The 18,681-nt window shown below is 48.3% G+C and overlaps 3 protein-coding genes across 3 annotated transcripts; 2 read left to right on the forward strand and 1 right to left on the reverse strand.

The window, feature by feature from the left end:
• Positions 1–9,423: 9,423 nt before the first annotated feature.
• Positions 9,424–9,990, forward strand: F5Y00DRAFT_262793 (uncharacterized protein; the record flags this gene model as incomplete). The annotated part of the gene is made up of 2 exons (XM_048011443.1): positions 9,424–9,672; positions 9,871–9,990. 2 exons carry the CDS (start codon positions 9,424–9,426, stop codon positions 9,988–9,990), a joined length of 369 nt encoding a protein of 122 aa, XP_047864087.1.
• A 1,250-nt stretch (positions 9,991–11,240) lies between these two features.
• F5Y00DRAFT_93383 (TRP-domain-containing protein) lies at positions 11,241–14,819 on the forward strand. The gene is made up of 3 exons (XM_048014350.1): positions 11,241–12,047; positions 12,099–12,174; positions 12,234–14,819. Exons 1-3 carry the CDS (start codon positions 11,750–11,752, stop codon positions 14,596–14,598), a joined length of 2,739 nt encoding a protein of 912 aa, XP_047864088.1. The 5' UTR covers positions 11,241–11,749; the 3' UTR covers positions 14,599–14,819.
• A 1,030-nt stretch (positions 14,820–15,849) lies between these two features.
• On the reverse strand, positions 15,850–18,585 carry F5Y00DRAFT_262795 (uncharacterized protein; the record flags this gene model as incomplete). Its single annotated transcript, XM_048011444.1, has 2 exons — positions 15,850–16,047; positions 16,108–18,585. The coding sequence occupies 2 exons, from the start codon at positions 18,583–18,585 to the stop codon at positions 15,850–15,852; spliced, it is 2,676 nt and encodes an 891-aa protein (XP_047864089.1).
• Positions 18,586–18,681: the final 96 nt, after the last annotated feature.

The raw sequence follows: 18,681 nt of genomic DNA on the forward strand, positions 1-18,681 counted from the left end.
AAGATGTCGGATAGAAGGTCTGATTGACATGGCAAGGACTTCGACGCGTCTCCTTCAAAGCGATAAATTGATCGGCGGCAAGAGGTGATTGAATCTAAGGATGGCGAAAACCCCTAAGAGCCAAAGATTTCGGGCGACCGAGATCAAAGATAATATATTGCCAAAACTTCTTTCATTAAATAAGAAAGAATAGTTAGCTTGGATTTCGATTTGTACTACCTTCGCACTACTTCCTAAATGATGAGAAGTATTTGATGGATTTCAAATTATTGTTTGTTAGTTGAGTGTTGGAATATGGCCCAAGCGCTCCAATACCTAAATATTACCTAATATTTCTATGGGGGTCAAAAGAAACTTGGAATGAGGCAAGAGTGGACACCTGCACCCCACGAGGTGCCGAATCCATGCAAACGGTCCTAGATTAATCCGTAACCCGATATGTGCATATGTCTCCACTTTAAAGTCGTGTAAATACATAGAGAAAAGTACATGTATGTACCTACCTATTCCAACCCCCACTAACAGTAGGCTAGAGCTACTTGGTACCCTAAGCCTATTTTGGTTTATCTAAAAGTTGGGCAGCCAGCACATTATGCATGGAGATACGCTAATTTCTGCCAAGTCTAAGGCCTGTTTACTTCCCTACTCGCCCGTTGCCATGTGCTTCTGCATGTCAACAATTGACTTCCGTCATTTCAATTGTAGCATCAATTATCTCAAGACAACACACCCATACAGAAGGAACAGTCTTTTTTGGGGGCAAGTTAACCTCTTGTTATTACTTTGGAGGCGCGGATTTTAAATTGGTTTCGTTCGTTCAATACCAGTAGTTATTTTGCCCAAAAACCCATCCTTGCTCTTCTATGGCATCGTGTCTTATGATACCGATACCGATCTCCGCAATTTATGTAGCAACGTTTAAATAACGGCTGCAGACGAGAACTACAAGATTTCTTATTGATGAAGCTGGAACTGAGCCAATGATATCTTGGAATCCTTACTATGACATTGGACATCCCCAGCATGTCGGTACGCAATAATCCTTTCGTTAGGAAGGCTTCACCCTCGCCGTCGCCGTCGCCGGGTCCGAGCGGTGTGGGTAGACCGAAATCTGCTATATTCCCCTCCCAGTCGAATGTCTTAACGAGAATAGCGACACCACCCACACATAATCGCACGCAGTCACAAGCATCGATAGCCGCCGCCAACCTCCTGCCAGTTGGCACAAATGGCCCTCGGCCGCACCGAGTCGACTCGAAAAGCAGTGGCCCAAACTCGACAACGTTTGCACCGTCGTTTATTAAAGCAGAAGAGGACCGGCGGAAGAGCTTGGACCCTGTAAAAGGAATCGAGGGCGAAAATGACTTTTCCGGCAAGAGATATGTCTGGCTTAAGGACCCACAAGCTGCCTTCGTCAAGGGCTGGATAGTCGAGGAACTTGGAGAGGGCCGTATATTAGTACAATGTGACGATGGCAGCGTAAGTCTCGCTCTCCCGCATGGTTGCTGACGGTTATACTGACTTAGCCTGGTAGCAACGTGAGGTTGAAAGCGAAAGCGTGGATAAGGTCAACCCGGCCAAGTTTGACAAGGCGAACGATATGGCGGAGCTGACACACCTGAACGAGGCATCCGTTGTCCACAACCTTCACATGAGATACCAGGCCGACTTAATATACACTTACTCAGGATTGTTCTTAGTTACAGTCAATCCTTATTGCCCTCTACCAATATATACGAATGATTTCGTCAATAGGTACAAGGGCCGAAGCCGAGATGATACAAAGCCACACATTTTCGCCATGGCTGATGAAGCGTTCCGTAACTTGGTCGAAGAAGGGGAAAATCAGAGTATCTTGGTCACCGGTGAATCTGGTGCTGGAAAAACCGAAAACACAAAGAAAGTAATCCAATACCTTGCCGCGGTGGCTCACTCAGAATCTCCGGCCAAGGGTAGAGGGCAGCATTCTACCCTCTCCCAGCAAATATTACGAGCCAATCCTATCCTCGAAGCTTTCGGCAATGCGCAAACTGTTCGAAATAACAACTCCTCTCGATTTGGAAAGTTTATTCGCATCGAGTTTACTCGGAATGGAGCCATTGCCGGTGCATTTATCGATTGGTATCTCTTAGAAAAGTCAAGGGTTGTTCGCGTCAATCCTCAAGAACGGAACTACCACATTTTCTACCAGCTATTAACGGGTGCCGATAGGCAAATGAGACGAGACTTCTTACTAGACGAATTTGAAGTTCAGGATTTCGCTTACACCCGTGAGGGTCATGATACCATATCCGGCGTCTCTGATCTTGATGAATGGGAGTCGCTGCTCGAGGCGTTCGATGTGATGGGATTTTCCGATAGCGAACAGAAATCCATTCTACGCACTGTTGCTGCGGTCTTACACTTGGGCAATATCACTGTTGTCAAGGAAAGTCGTATGGCTGATCAAGCCCGCCTTGCGCCGGACGCCAAGGAGGTAGCAGCCAGAGTATGTAAGCTTTTAGGGATTTCCTTGGAACCTTTCTTACAGGGGCTACTTCATCCCAAGGTCAAAGCAGGCCGCGAGTGGGTAGAGAAGGTTCAAACTCCCGAACAAGTACGACTCGGCATCGATGCCCTAGCGAAAGGTATATACGAGCGGGGCTTTGGGGACCTTGTTACAAGCATTAACCGTCAGTTCGACCGAACTGGGCTCGGCATCGATGATTCGCATTTCATTGGCGTGCTTGACATTGCAGGATTCGAGATTTTCGAAGAGAATAGCTTCGAGCAACTCTGTATCAACTACACCAACGAAAAGCTCCAGCAATTCTTCAATCATCACATGTTTGTCTTGGAACAGGAAGAGTACGCAAGAGAACAGATTGAGTGGCAATTCATCGACTTCGGCCGCGACTTGCAGCCAACCATTGACCTCATCGAGCTCCCAAATCCTATAGGTATCTTCTCATGTCTTGACGAAGACAGCGTCATGCCAAAAGCCACAGACAAGTCATTTACGGAAAAGCTCAACTCATTGTGGGATAAGAAGTCTAACAAGTATCGCCCGTCACGCCCTGGTTCTCGACAGGGGTTTATCTTGACTCATTACGCAGCCGAGGTTGAGTATTCAACCGAGGGTTGGTTAGAGAAGAATAAAGATCCCCTTAATGACAATGTGACCCGACTCTTAGCTGCTTCTACAGACAAGTACATCGCGAATTTATTCCTAGATTGTGCCGACTCAGATGACGACAATACTACGTCTCGAAGTAGGGTCAAAAAAGGATTATTCCGAACGGTTGCTCAAAGACATAAGGAGCAGCTAAGCAGCCTTATGTCCCAACTTAATTCTACTCATCCTCACTTCGTTCGTTGCATTCTTCCAAACCACAAGAAGCGGCCTAAACAATTCAACGCGCTACTCGTTCTTGATCAATTAAGGTGCAATGGTGTCCTCGAGGGAATAAGAATAGCCCGAACCGGTTTCCCTAATCGACTCTCGTTCACAGAATTTCGACAACGATATGAGGTTCTCTGCAAAGATGTAATCAAAGGACACATGGATGGACAAGCAGTGGCGGCGTTAATGCTGGATAAGCTGGGGATAGACAGATCCCTTTTCCGTGTCGGTCTCACCAAGGTATTCTTCCGAGCTGGTGTGCTTGCCGTGCTAGAAGAGCAACGTGATGCCTTGATTACTGAGATAATGTCTCGTTTTCAGTCTGTTGCTCGCGGCTATATCAAACGGCGCTTGGCTTTCAAACGGTTATACCGCACGGAAGCCACTCGGGTCATCCAAAGGAACTTCAATGTCTATCTTGACCTCTGCGAGAATCCTTGGTGGCAGCTTCTTATTAAGATGAAGCCACTATTAGGCACAACGCGTACGGCCATCGAAGTGAAGAGACGTGACGAGAAAATTCGACTGTTAAACGACAAGATGAAGCAAGAAACTGAGAACCGCACTCGACTCGAAGAAGAAAGGCGCAACTGCCACGCAGAATTAATGCGTACACAGCAGATCCTCGAAAGCGAGCGGGCGTTGGCCCTAGACAAGGAGGAGATATTCAAACGGTTACAACTTCGCGAGTCCGAGCTCGAAGAAGAGCTCAAAGGCGCCATTGAAGATCAGGAGAAGCTCGAGAACCAACTTGATGATCTTCTCAGTGCGAAGAAGAGGGCTGAACAAGAAGTGGACAGATACCGATCCCAGCTTGAGCAAGCCGCTGCTCTCATAGCCCGGCTCGAGGAAGAAAAGTCAGAACTCGACGTTCGAGTTGCTGACCTTGAAGTAGAGATAGAGGCTCTCTCTCGGAAGCAGGCGGACAGAAGTGCACAGGAGGCTATCCTCGAGGATGAGGTCAAGATGCTTCAGAGCCAGCTGTCGTTGAAGGATCGCAAGCTAAGAGACGTCGAGGGGAAACTACTCAAAACCGAGCAAGACGTGGACATCAAATTCGCTGCCACTCAAAAGGAGTTACAGTCTCTAAGATCACGAGAGCAACGACTAACAAAGGAAAATCGTGAAGCCCAGCAACAGCTATCTGAATTATCGAAAACTTCGACAGATTACGAAGAGCTTGTGAGGAAGAAGGAAAGCGAGCTTGCTATTCTCCGTTCAGATAACAAGAAGTTTCAGATGGAGCAACGTAATTTCGATGAGCAGAGGAAGACACTAGGCTCCGAGAAAGAGAAGATGGCCGACCGTCTACGTGAGGTTCAAGCTGAAATGGTTGCTATGAAATCTCAGCATTCGCAGCTCCAGCGTGAAGCAGAAGATGCGAAGCAATTACTTCAGGCGAGACTCTCCGAAGATGCACAAGCAAACCAGAACCGAGAAGTCTTAGAGTCACAGATTAAAGACCTAAAGAATGAGCTATACAAAGTTCAGATGGATTTAAGTCGGGAACGCCAATCACGAGATGACGTAGCCCTTCTTGCTGAGCATAAATATCAAGCCTTGCAAGAAGAACATGATCGACTCAAGGAATCAAAAATAACAATTGAGAAGGAGCTCTATCTTCAACAGGACACTCTACGGCGAACTATGGAAGCCCGAGCAACTGCTGAAAAGGAACGCGATGATGCGCGCGACGAGATTCGGCGTTTACGAATAGCGAAGACTCAAGCAGAAGAAGCACGACTAAACGCGGAAGAGGCAGGTGAACGCAATGCCACTCGCGTAGCCCGGGAGCGAGAGGCTAGCCTACAGAAAGATCTCGATGCGACACAAGAGCGACTTACATGGTTCGAAGGCGAATGTGAAAAGTTAAATCACGAAATAGAAGATCTCAATAAGTTTATGATCTCATCCGGAGAATATGGCCTCAAAAATGACCAGGCCAAGGAACGCTTAGAACGTGAACTAGTCACAGTGAAGGGTCGACTAACTGCCTCCGAGAACGACAATCGCGCCTTGCTCAACAAGCTGCAGCAAAAGGGCCTTGAAATCGCGCGATCCGCCTCGAGGGCAAACGAGGCCTCGAGAGGACAGATTTTAAACCTGCAGCGTGAAAAGGCAAGGATGGAGGAGCAGAATGCGGTACTTAACAAGCAGCTCGGAGATGCATCATTGACTATAGCTGGCCTCGAGAAGAGGGTTGAGAAGTTGCAACTTAACGTGGAGGATCTCAACCACGAAGTTGCACGCGAGGTCAAGTCCAGCCGCAACGCCGAGAAAGCTTCATCCAACTATACAATTCAGCTTGCTGAGGCAAACAGGACAATAGAATCCGAGCGTCAGCTACGGACCCAGGCCCAAACTACCGTGCGCGCTATGCAAACGACCCTTGACTCCCGGGACAAAGAATTAGAAGAACTTCGAGCACAAATGCTACGAATTTTGAAGGCAGTTGACCCAGAAGTCTCAATTCCAGCCCAGGGTGACGGAAGTCATGATAAGATCATGAGTCAAAACTTTGATATGCTTAGGAAGATTGAAGAATTGCAACAAAACCTTCGTATACAAACCGCTGCACGCACAAATGCGGACGCACAGTTGACTGAGCTACGTGCAAATCGATCAGAGTCGCCAGTACGACCTAAACTAGAGGAGATGCACCCTAACGAGGCTCCTTTCAACGGCTCTCCTACGCAGAAACGAGGCAAACTAAACGGAAGGCGTAATTCGGTTCTTTCCACACCTACTCGCCGTGTTGGCAACGAGAACGATGTGATTCCGGACTCTGGTAGATCAGACCGCACCGCAGATATTCTCAGCTTCAACAATAAGCAAGATCTAAAGACGGAGGTTGAAGAGTTGCAGAATCAACTCCAAATATCACAGATGCAAAACCGTCACCTCCAAAGCCAGCTTGAGCGTGTCACGCCCACACCAGAGATGAACCTTGATGAGAGCCCTTCAGTTCGCCGAATGAAGAAGTTGGAGAAAGCCAATAACCGACTACATGATATGCTCGACGACTCTGCTAAGAAGGTTTCCCAGTTGGAGAAATCGATTAGGAGTGGCGAGTTGTCTGTGCGAGACCTCCAAACTAAATCGCACGAAGAAATTCTCGACCTACTCAACAGTCAAGAAGACTCTAGACGTGCACTTCTCCACAATCATAACGATGCTATTACTGAGCTAGCTGACGTCAAAGAACATTTTGAGAAAATGAGGCACGAACGTGCCAGGCTAGAGGTTGAGCTTCGAGATACAAAGTCAGATCTACAAGAAATGTCTGTTGCTCGAGAACAGGAAGCCGCTAACCGCAGTCAACTACTCCAAGAGTTTGCCGATCTACAGATTCGCCTTGATGCTGAAAGCTCTCAGTTAGCAGATGTGACTTCGAGCCTCGAGATGTATAAGAGTCGTGCCGACGAATACTTCAGCAAACTAGAGCAGGCTGAGATCGCTGTTCTGAAGGCGACGCGGGCAGAACAGTTTGCTAAATCTCAGGCTAAAGAAGCAGAGGAGGCCTATGCTGAGATCATGTCACAGCGAAACAAATCAGATGGAAGCATGGAGGACGTATTACGTCAGAATCAGCGTCTTGAGGAGAAGCTAGAGGATCTATCTACAGACCTCGAGGCTGCTTTGCAGTCAAAGAAGCGTCTCCAGCACGAGCTAGAAGATTATAGAAGTCAAAGAGCCATTGATCTCGAGGACAAGGAGTCACAGATGGAGCAAACTCGCAAGAAGTACCAAGCGGAATTTGCTACTCTTACTAAAGAACTTGACATAGCACGGGAGGAGAAACTCTTCAAGCAGTCCGAAATCATTCGATTACGCGAAGAACTTGATGATCTCCGCTCCAAGTGGGACGACGAGGTACTCAACAGCACAACATGGTCAAAAGAAAAGGCACGCCTTGAGAGTACGCTTGCTGACGTCGTTTCATCACGCGACGAAGCCGTTAGCGCCCATAACGAAGCCCAAGGCAAAGTTGTTTCCCTCCTTTCTCAAGTCCGAACCCTTCGAAGCTCAGTGGACGACATTACCGCTGAGCGCGATACTCTAATGAGAGAGAAGTCCAGCATTGAAGCGAGACTTAAAGAAGCCAAAGCCAATCTTGAAGAATTGGCCAACAGCGAGAGTCCAGCGATGCGTAATGCTGCTAATACAGACAAGGAAATTCTGGAGCTAAAATCTAGCCTAGCTCAACAGGAAGACATTGCTGCTGCTGCGGTAGAGAAGATGCGGCGTGCCGAGTCCCTCGCTACCGAAGTGCAAAAAGAAATTGCGGCCGAACGTGAACTCAGCGCCGACCTATCTAAACAAAAGGCAGCTCTCGAAAAGAGCCTCAACGAAGTGCAAGTGCGACTTGTCGATCTGGAAACTAAGGGATATTCAACCGGCAGCCAGGATATCAAGTTCTTGCACAAGCGTATCCAGGAGGTTAGTACCACGCCAGACCCTGAACATGAACCTCGTAGCAACGTGATAGTATCACAATCTCCAACAGCAAGACCCCTATCCTCGTTATTCCGCAAGCTTACAAGGCGTACCGCTAATACTCCACCAACATCATAGCTTGAATCGCAGCTCGAGACTCAAGAGAACGAGCGGTCGAAATCGCAACGTTCGGTCCGCAACGTAGATCGGATAGTAAAGGATCTGCAATCTCAGATAGAGCGCAAGGACAAACAAGCCGTGCAGCTCAACGACGACGTGTCGCGACTACGTGACAGGGTGGAGAAGCTCCTCGTGACAGTCGATGAGCTCCAGGCCAGTGAGAGCGATATCCAGCTGTCGGCCCGTCGGGCTGAACGGGAATTAAGAGAGGAGAAGGAGAAGGTTCTACGGTTAGAGCGTGAGTTAGAAGGGTGGAAGCACCTGCGGATGGAAAAGGGAAGCGTGAACGGCAGCGTGCGGCTTAGTACGTCCGGCCTAGAAGGAACGCGGCGGCTCAGCGCCTGGAAAAACGGGACCGGAACTGGTGGCGACGCGGACGAGACAGCCAGCCTTGGCGGAACCGGCATCGAGGTGCCAAAGCGGACAACCAGTATCGGACGGAAGCCAAGCCTAACGAAGGGCTTTTTGTGAAGCATGGAGGATGGAGGATGGAGGATAGGGGGGAGTTACTGGAAGCATTGTTAATGTACCAACGATTAAGTGGCGACTTATGTATTTTACGGAACTACGCTTGTACTAATCATGATAATGCATCGAAATGAGGGGAGGATGGGGAGGATGAGGGGGGATAGGATAATGTTAAGGCATTGAGCTGGTATTATTTTATGTAGCATGAATGAGTGGCTCTGATGGTAATGTGGATTGGTGGTCTAGCTGCTTTGCTACACGATGCTTGAGCTTGCTCCCATGTATTTATGTTTTATGTTTATCCCTCGCCATAGAGCTGCGCTCCTCTGTCTATACCTTATTACGAAACACGGTATAGAAATGAATATAATCACATCACCATACATACCTACATACCTCATACAGCATTTGAAGTCATTATCAGATAGTATCTGAGACACATCATTATCATTAATTACCCGACTATGTAATACACAGCAGCACAGCAGGTAACCTTGTTCACCCAAAGTGCGACTTGTCTCATATAACCTGGGCGTACGCCGTCCTCGCCAGGAATCAAATCACGAAATAGCCTCTATGGGATTCCTCTATCGTGGTTTGCTGGGGAAGACTGAAGTGACGCTTGTCAAGCACGTATCCGGATTTACTTCGTGGTTAGTAGCACTTATAACGGTGTTTTGGCCTCATAATTAACTAGTTGCCTAGGTAGCTAGCTGTTTGCACGCCTGCACAAACACGAGTTTATGCTTACTTATAAAGTGGAAGACCACCACTTATCATGAGAACGTTCCTTGCTTGGGGGATTTCCAGAGTACCTAACCTAATATCTTAAACCTGGAGCAAGGTGATATCGTCTGCTGGGTAGTAACTTAGCCAGCCAGCCAGCCAGCCAACTTAGTTACACACGCTCATCGTAAGACCTCTCCCCCGAAGGACTACCTAGGTAGTTAATAGCAATGGCGTCTTCTCACTTCTTCCTGATGCTAGACCACATAGCCTCCTATCAATGCCATGAAACATCCACCACCCGCCGAACCGAAATGGGCAATATCCTCGGCTCCCAGCGCGTCTTCTACGTCGGGTACGAGTACACCCGGAGCTCTGTACACGGCTCCAGCGATGATATAAGCGACGGCTCACAGGAACGGGACTTGTCGGGAGGATGGGGGGGTAATGTGGTAGGGGTTAAGAGGAGGAAGGGCTGTGTATGAGTGTTTTTCTTTTCTCTTTAGTCGTACATCTACTTCTGTCTTCTCTCCCTTCTCCTTTCCTCCCTTTCACTCGTGCATAGGTACCTAACCTAACACTATTGCGCGGGAAAAAGGGGTAAAGGGGTTAAAAAGGAGGGAAATAGGAAGAAACAACCAAGTATAAAAAATAGCGCTAACTAACAATCATATCAGATAACCCGCGACCACTGGGCGCTCAAATTCAGGCCCGGCATCGACGCCTCGCAGTTACCACGGCGGATCAAAGGGTTCCGAACAAAGATCCCAAGCCGGTGCAAGGAGAATTGTGGCTGAGTGCCGCGAGGCGAGCACATTAGCGGAGATCTTTGAGGACGACCAATATTATCATCGTGGGATGAGAGTGAGGGTTTCATCTTTCCAAGTTGTACATATAACTACCTAACCTAATGGCTTAATGTAATCTTTGGCTGGTTGTCGGGGAGAAGCTGGACAAATTTAAGAGTTATTATAACTCCAGATAACGCATATTAGCTTAATAGCCTAGTTAGCACGTATCCAAAAAAGAAGGCATGAGAGCCCGTTCTGTTTATCATTTAGAGATAATATGGCGAGATGGATTACTGTGTAGAAGCAGTATGCTTCACTTACAGTATTATCCCATTGAGTCCCAGACGTGGGTCAAAAATTGTATCCACTGCCTAAGCCCTTAAGAGAAAGTATTTTATGGTTGTTATGGATTAAATCGTAAAATAATAAGGGTTTCTTTTTGATATCGTGATTCTTTGAATTTATTTGGTTTAGTTAGTTGAGTGGATACAATTTTTGACTTATGTCTGGGACTCAATGGGCTGATGGGATACCGGCAATTACTATGCATGTTTAAACTTGTTCGTCTTATCAAAAATCGATCCTTTGGGCTCAATAAACTTTCTAGGGCCTTGCAGCTACATTATGCATATCCACGTACATATGTATCCACCCAGTATAATATAGGTAGATATATATGTCTTACATGTAAGAGCTCCCGACGCGGAGCGAATGATGGCCCCCGGAAGCAACTTCAGCTGTCTGACATGGAGGTGATTCGTTGGTCAGCCTAATATAGGTACATATGTATATACCTACAGATAACTCGAGATAAAAGAAAAAAGAAAAACAGTGTAGTGTATTAGGTACTTTGTTCTAGCAAACATGGGTTGGGATCCGACTTCCCGTTACGGGATGGGTCTACCAATAGGAGGCGATTTTAGCTCCTCTGCCAGGGGTCAGTATGTCAGGTCCTAGTCGCCACGCCTTGGGCGGCAGCGACTTACTCCACTAGAAAACCCAATAGACGGAGCACGGAAGTGGAAGTGACGGGGCTGCGGTGAGGATGAGGTCTTTCCATATCGACACGTTCACGTTCGATCTGGACAGCAGGCAGGCACAGGGGGTAATTGGGGATTGGATTGGATTGGATTGGATTGGATTGTACGTGGTGGAACTTACCTAACCCGCGCGTAGATTATGTAGTATATAGTACTGTATATATCGTTATCAGCTCCCATATCGTAACATATCATAACATATCACAACATATTACTTCGTACATACAACCGCTTCTTCCGTGATCCCGTCCGAGCAGCCGAGCCGATACATCACCTTCTACCTCTTCCTTCTCCGAGGTCTATTTACATACACCGTCATTTTGTCCTTCATTGGCCGATATGCGTCCGTAAAAGCTTTGTGTACCTTGTCCAATAACTAGTTGTTTCTACGGTTTACACAGGTACAACAACACTCCCAATCTACACCCCCAATCTTATTGGTACGAATAACTTGTCACTTGCAACCTCAAGTGACTGTGCAGCACTCTTATGATACCACTCAACGCAACAATTCTCACCGCGGTTTTCGAAGAAAGTACACGCTCGATCGATGGTATTCGCACTTTGTCCTATTTTCAAAGTTCCATTTTCGCCGACTATCTTCGTGTCTCTCCAAATCTCTAGGTAAAAAATATTAGCGACGATCTGCACGACTCAATATCTCATCTACCTAAGACACCCACTCTGTCGTTGATGGCCCTTCTGAGGTGCCTCACGTCACCAAGATGCTAGCTCATCGCCTATTCGATACATTGATGCTTCCCACACTCGGCGGGCTGGCTCTCCTACCGACAACGTGGGCCAAGGATACTCAATATATCACCGGCATGAGCCTCGACGGCGTCACGGCAAGTTTAGCGCTCGACAGACGACCTGCCTTATATACGGGCGATTTTGGTGATTGTCTTGGTGGACAAAGCTTGCTGAATGTCACCAAGTTCGACGCCGCCTTCTACTACGACAATTCCACCGTTCTCTTCCACCTCGACGGAACTACCAATATACGCAATGAAGCTGTTATGCGTATGAAAACTAGTCCCCCGTGCGACAACTATCGGCTAACTGTCCCTCTAGTATATATATCCGTCGAAGCTTACGGCGAAAGTAGATTTGCCATGGCCGTAAACCCGTGCAATGTGAATATCTATAGGTACGCTTATCTAACTGAGCTTCATGACCCCGGGCCCCGATGCTAACAATTCCAACCAGCATGTGCCCTATGAAGGCCGAACAGCCCATCGAAGCCTTTGCCTTGTTACCAGTCGGCCCGCTACAGGTTTCTGGAATCCCGCAAATTGCCTACCAAGTTCCCGACCTCGAGGGGTTCGCGAGGATACAGGTATTCGCTAACTCTAGCCAAACCGAAATTGGCTGTTTCCAAGCCGTCATGAAGAACGGGAATACATTTTCGCAACCTGAATCCATCAGTACCGTCTTGGGCGTATTTACTCTCGTGGCCATGATAGCTTCGTTTGCGACGGCAGCCTATGGTGTTAGCATACCCCATATGAGGAGTCATTACGCTCATTCATTGTCTGTCCTCGTCATATTCGAAACCTTCCAGTCCATATTTTACTCTGGCGCGCTATCACTACCTTGGCCCAGCGTACTCCCGGCGTGGTGGAGCAACTTTGCGTGGGCTGCTGGCTTGGTACCTAGCACTCAGGTGGTGAATTCGATTAATCCCTTTGTTGGCGTCAGCGGCAACGCAAGTCAGGTCGGAGGAGCTGGTACCACGGTCATCAACAACCAAGGAGGTCTCACTCAACAGATTTATGGCCGTTCGCTTATATCGGACGTCGTTATCCAACTATCTAGGAGAGGCCCGGAGATTTTGAAGGGCGCCGTGAACGCTCTGGTGAAGAGACAGCCTTACGATCCGAACGATCCCTACGATTATAACTGGAATGGCAATCCGGTTCATCCGGGGATGCCATTACCTGGCACTTCGCCTGGGTTTGCGGGCGAGCTATCCGCGTTAAGCATTCCTGCTCCGAATGCGTTCATGGTTGGGTTAGTGTGGCTCCTTGTCGTGCTTGGGCTTGTGGTTGTCCTGCTGGTGGCTTTCAAATATTCCCTTGAGGGCTTGGTGAAGCTTAAATGGATCAAACAAGATCGCTTGGAGTATTTCCGATCCCACTGGACCGGCTACTTAAGCCTTGCTGTTCTAAGGACGTTATTCATTGCGTTCTTCTCTATTACCACCCTGGCCATGTTCCAGTTTGCCATCCACGGTTCTGCTGGACCGACTGCAATAGCTGCGGTTGTTTTCATTATTCTACTGGTTGGTATGGGTAGCCTGGTCTTATATGCACTATACTTTCGGTTGCGTTTTAGCACATTCTCTATGGATCCAGACCGGATCTTGCTACGACGTGGTAAGATATTTGGGTACGTTCCCTGCTTAGTACCAGTCCGTCTCAGTCAGTTGAAAGAGGAAGAATCGAAAGAGAAGCCAGCTGGTTCCCTGCCTTTCGTTCGCTGGCATTTCGTTGATAAAGACACCAATCGGAAAAATGTCCACCAGGATGAGATGTATGTGAAACGATTTGGCTGGTTATCTGCGCGCTATCGGCTCTCGAGGTGGTGGTTTTTCGCCTTTTGGCTGCTCTATCAATTCGTTCGCGGCTGTTTTCTAGGGGGTGGTTCGGGCAATCCCCTCGCCCAGGTTTTCGGACTGTTCATCGTCGATATCCTCGCTCTTATTGTCATTGCTGCCCTTAATCCCTATGAAGGGCAGCGTAATACCGCTCTGGCGGTTTGGTTGCTAGCACTCACCCGCGTGATAACCACCGGCCTCTCGATTGCTTTTCTCCCTGATTTTAATCTCAACCGCATCGTGGTCACAGTGATCGGGGTCGTCATTATTGTGATCCAGGCCCTTCTTACGATTGCGGTCATGATTCTGATAATCCTCGGCGGCATATCCTCGTGGATGTCACTGTCTCGAAATCGCGAATACTTCACTACGCAGAGCCTTGAAGGAATCCGAATTCGCTACTTTGAACACATTGAGCAAAGCGCAACTGACCAGCCTCCCCCACCGAAACCTAAATCGAGAGCAGCGACGGAATCAGGTTCTACGGAGAAATTCCCAGAGCTACCACCAGCGCCCTACTTCACTGTTAAGTCTGTTCGACGAGCTCCCAAGATCGCAGATGAGGATGATGACTACCTGACCGATATAAACCCGGTTCGTGTGTCGCACGGTCCTGTGGGAAGGGCTAGCCGTACTGCTAGTATCAGTTCGCGGCGTTCAGTCAGCAGTATACCCCGCGGAGCGAAGGTGCAGCGCGCTTCGTGGAGTTCCAGGGACTTTTCTCAAGTGGACCTAGATCGCCCCAATCCTGTTCTCGTGAGGCGGATGAGCGGCGGTACTCGGCCTGGCTCTGCGAAGATTGCCGATGGCTTACCGGGACAAGTCTTGGGGACGCCGGGCCCTAGTCGCCCGATGACTCCTACGAAGGAAGTCCCCGAGAAGGAAAAAGAATCCGAACTAGATGGAGCGAAGGAAGTCGAGGTTGAGGTTGAGGTTAGGAAAGACGCTGAGAAGGGCTTGGAGGACTCTCAATAGTCGTGGGGATCCTTGGACACTTCCGGGATGGTACTTATTAAGTAAGTAAGGATCAGGTACGAATCGTGGGTTTGTATGTACCCCGTGTCCTCTGCGTTTGTTCATTTAGGTTCTGGCCGGTTATACTATACCCCTTAGGCGATTTTATTCTAAAAAGCACGCGGTAGATTAGTGCATTCATTGGGCGGCGTTTGGTTTATGAGGGAGATGATGGTTATGAGACATGAGATGGACGTATAGGAATGGAATGGAATGGAATGAAACGAAACACTCGGGGTGCTGTATATTTGAGTGAGTGCTACGGCTTGGCCTACTATGCTTTTTTTTAAGTTATTGGACTTACTCGGAAGTCGAGCTAAGTTAGGTGGGCGTATATACGTAACTACATCTTAAGTTAAGAGACTCTGGATAGCTACGCACGCTCTAAAGGCAATAATTAGTATTACGAAATCGTTAGGATCGGGCCTTGGGATGTTTTAATGTAATGCTTGCTTGTGAGAGACGTCAGTGAATAAATACGATAAAATACTAACCTAGAGACGATGGCAAGGACCTAACCTACCTTGCTTTATGCGAAAGGCCGTAGAATAAATAGGGGCACGGTAAATAAGCCATCATTCTAGTTAGTCAAGATAATTACGAAACACAGGTACATAATAGTAATAACTACCGTAAAATACTCAAAAAAGAATTATAGACGGGCTCAAAAAGTAATGTTGTGCGTAATGTACATACGCAATGTGGTATCAATTCATTCTGACTGAACACGTTTATACCAGTCTTAACCCCCCCTTTTCGCCAAAGATTTCGTTTTTCATTGCCTCATCCATCCATATATACCTCGTCCATGTGCCCCCTAAATCCCAAAATCCCGCAACCAGCGCCAGTTCAGCTAGCTAAATAGATAGATAGATAGATAGATAGATAGACAGATAGATAGTAGGTGATAATAATAATGAAAACGATATACGCTCTCTCTCTCTTTCCCCGCCTCTCTCTACCTCTGTCCTTCTAATATAGGTAGAATATAGGTAGTCAACTATAGTTATTTTCCGTGTATGCGTCCGTATAGCGACAGGAACGCTTCATATATAGGTGGTATCCGTGGAGGCTTACTATTCCGTGTGCACTATTAGATGAGCAGCGGCGCGGTGGCGGTAGGCGGCGCTAGGAAACAATACACAGAGAGACTAGTAGTAAGAAGAGAAGAGAAGAGAAAATAGAAAAGAATATCGTGTGCTGCGTAGAATCTCAAGCGGCAGCCGTCGTCATGGACAGCCGGTTCTTCTTAGGGGCCTTGGCGTTCTTAGCAGCCGCCGCCTTCTTGGAGTCGTCCTCTACGGCCTTTTGCGAGAAGTCTTTCCACTTCCTCCACCCGTCGAAGTCGATCAGAGCCTGCATACAGCCCCATTCCATCACCTTCCTCTCGAGCCAGACGAAGTTGACGGGCTGCACAAAGTTGTGCGTTAGTAGAGCCCACGCCTCAGGTTTGGAAACTTGCTTGCTTACCTTGGTTAGGAAATCGTTACAGCCAGCAGCCAAGGCTTCGTGCCTGTCGCTCTGTAGGGAGCTAGCCGTGAGAGCGACGATGATGACGGGGCTCTTAAACATCTCCGTATTGACCAGCTTATCTTCCTCGGCAGGTTCTGCCTTAATCTCGTCCGGAGGGCTGCTGGCGGACGAGGAGAAGACGCCGATCGAGTTAACCTTCTCTATCCTCCTAATCTCGCGGGTGGCCTCGAGACCGCTCATGACGGGTAACTGAATATCCATCAGAACCAAATGAAACCCGCCGGCGCGCCACTTATTCACTGCCTCTCTACCGTTCATAGCCGTCTGCCACCTGACTTTTAATCGCTTAACGAAGGCTTCTAGCAACTTCAGGTTGATGATGTTGTCTTCGACGATGAGAACGTTAATAGGGGGGACGCCGCCATTTAGCATGCCCGGTGGCAGCAAGGGGTGTTCGACAGGTTTCTTCTTCTTAGGCCGGTTGACGAGTCGCGGCGAGGAGACGCGGGGAGGCGGAGTAGCGGTGCGTTCTGGGATGGGGGGAGTCGAGATGGCGGGAGCGGCAGGCGGGTGATTGGATTGTTCTGAAGATGCACCTGAATGAGTCCTTGAGCGCGGCTGTCTTGGGTAATTGTGCATACCGATAGGCGGCGCTGCGGGTTGCTGCGAAGCGAGGCCGCTCGGAACAGCAGAAACTGGTGATGCGGTGTGCATCCTCTGGATTTTCGGTCTTGAAGCCCCGAGTCGTCTCGTGCCGCCGGGAGACGGTAAGGGTGGTAGCTGACCACCATTGATAACGGTTAAAGAGGGAGGAAAGTGAAGTTGATGAGTGCTGTTGAGAAGTGTTGTAGCCGAGTTATTCGGGTGCTGAGCTGCAGGAGGATAGGGTGGGAAATAATCGGTTGCGGATTCGTGAGGCCTGTCGTCGGCGTAGTATCTAGGATTCGGAGAGGCTTTAGGCGTTCGGCGGCTTGGTATATCGATTAAGAGAGCGTCGTCGACGGACTGGCCACCAGGATAGTAGGCATCGAGAGTCCTACTCATGGGCTCGTCTGGTTGTAGAGGTCTACTCGTCTGTTGTTCTCTGTCGCATATACGAAGCGTCAGGTCCGGGGAATCGTATTGGCGACCTAGGGAATTTGCATATTTTCGCAAGATCAAATCGCGAACATCGTCAACTAAATCCTCCTCATTTATCGTGATCAATGTAGGAGAGGCCAGCGGCCTTTTAACCCATACTTTTCTGGTAACCATATTTCCGCTAATCGGTAGAAGTTGATCGACTTCGCCTGGACCTACTTCGCTGCTGGCATAGCCCGTATTGCCCGTGTTGCCTGTGTGGAGGAGAGTCTTGATGAAGGTGGTTTGGCGGTTCGGGATGATGCTCTGTCGTCTTGGCGGTCCTGTAGGTCGGGATAATGGTGATAAAGCGCGGCTAGAAGGAATAGGTAGACGAAGATGATCGTTTATGTCGTCGTCGGTGGTGTTATTTTCGTGGTCGTGATCGTGATCGTGATCGTTATTATTGTCGTTGTTATTATCGCGATGTTGAAGTTGGTGTTTTTGATGTGGATGATGATGTTGTTGATGATGTTGGTGATGTTGGTGATTTTGGTCTAGGATGCGTGGCTTAAGCTGTAAGAGGGAGGCGGCGGCGGGATGTTCATTGATGCTCGGCAGTGGTAATGGTGTGGCTGCGGTTGAGATTGTGTTGTTTAAATTGTTTAGATCAAGGCTTAAGATGGGCGTAGTGATAGCGGGAGTAGGCGCCGAATTGATTGTAGAAATTTGCAGATCCTTGCCGGTCTTATTAGATGGGGTTGAGGGGGTCGAGAAGGTTAAGTTGGTTAAGTTGGTCAAGTTGTTCAAGTTGTCAACATTAACACTCGAATTCGCATTTGCACTTGCACTTGCATCCACATCCGCATCAATTTCAACATCAACATCCCCGTCCAAATTTGTAGCCACAGCCACAGTTTTGAGACCTTTATCAGCATTATCAGTGTTATTATTCACGTTAGAGTTTCCAGCTAGGTTTAGTTGCTTCTCTAGCTCTGGTGGAACCGTCTCAGTTTCATCCCGATTTCGATCTTGGTCCTGGTCTCCGTCTCGGTATTGACTTTGACTTAGGGGGGCTTGACTCGGACTCGGAATCGGAGCTGGAATTGGTCCTGGTCCTGGTCCTGGAAATAAAACACCAACACCACCAACTCCAACACCAACTCCAACACCGCCAAACCCATTTCCTATCTTCTTCGGTGGACTATCATTGGAACGAATAGAACTATTACTCGGTCTATCCTCGTTGGTAGCAGCCGTACTCAACGAAGCCGCATAGCCCGTAGTAGAAGTTCGCGTACGTGTGCTGCTGGACGCCCTATCCTGGCCAAGACTCGGCTTGCTTGAACCCAACGTAGGAGTTGCGCTGTGTCTTCGCAGGAGCTTGGCCTTGATGCGGGCTCTGAAATCACCCATCTGACCGGCCGCTAAGTAAAGTCATAAGGAAAGGGATTGAACTCCTTTCTTTATTCTAAAAAAAATATTCTGGGTCGAGTCCACTGGACTTAATTA

Source organism: Daldinia vernicosa (assembly GCF_022497035.1).
Source record: "Daldinia vernicosa strain CBS 139.73 unplaced genomic scaffold F5Y00scaffold_28, whole genome shotgun sequence".
Classification (NCBI taxonomy): domain Eukaryota; kingdom Fungi; phylum Ascomycota; class Sordariomycetes; order Xylariales; family Hypoxylaceae; genus Daldinia; species Daldinia vernicosa.

Coding starts and splice junctions, on each gene's coding strand:
- F5Y00DRAFT_93383 (XM_048014350.1), top strand. CDS start 11,750: ATGCTAGCTCATCGCCTATTCGATACATTGATGCTTCCCACACTCGGC. Junction 12,048..12,098: donor ACGCAATGAAGCTGTTATGC/GTATGAAAACTA, acceptor CTGTCCCTCTAG/TATATATATCCGTCGAAGCT. Junction 12,175..12,233: donor TGCAATGTGAATATCTATAG/GTACGCTTATCT, acceptor AATTCCAACCAG/CATGTGCCCTATGAAGGCCG.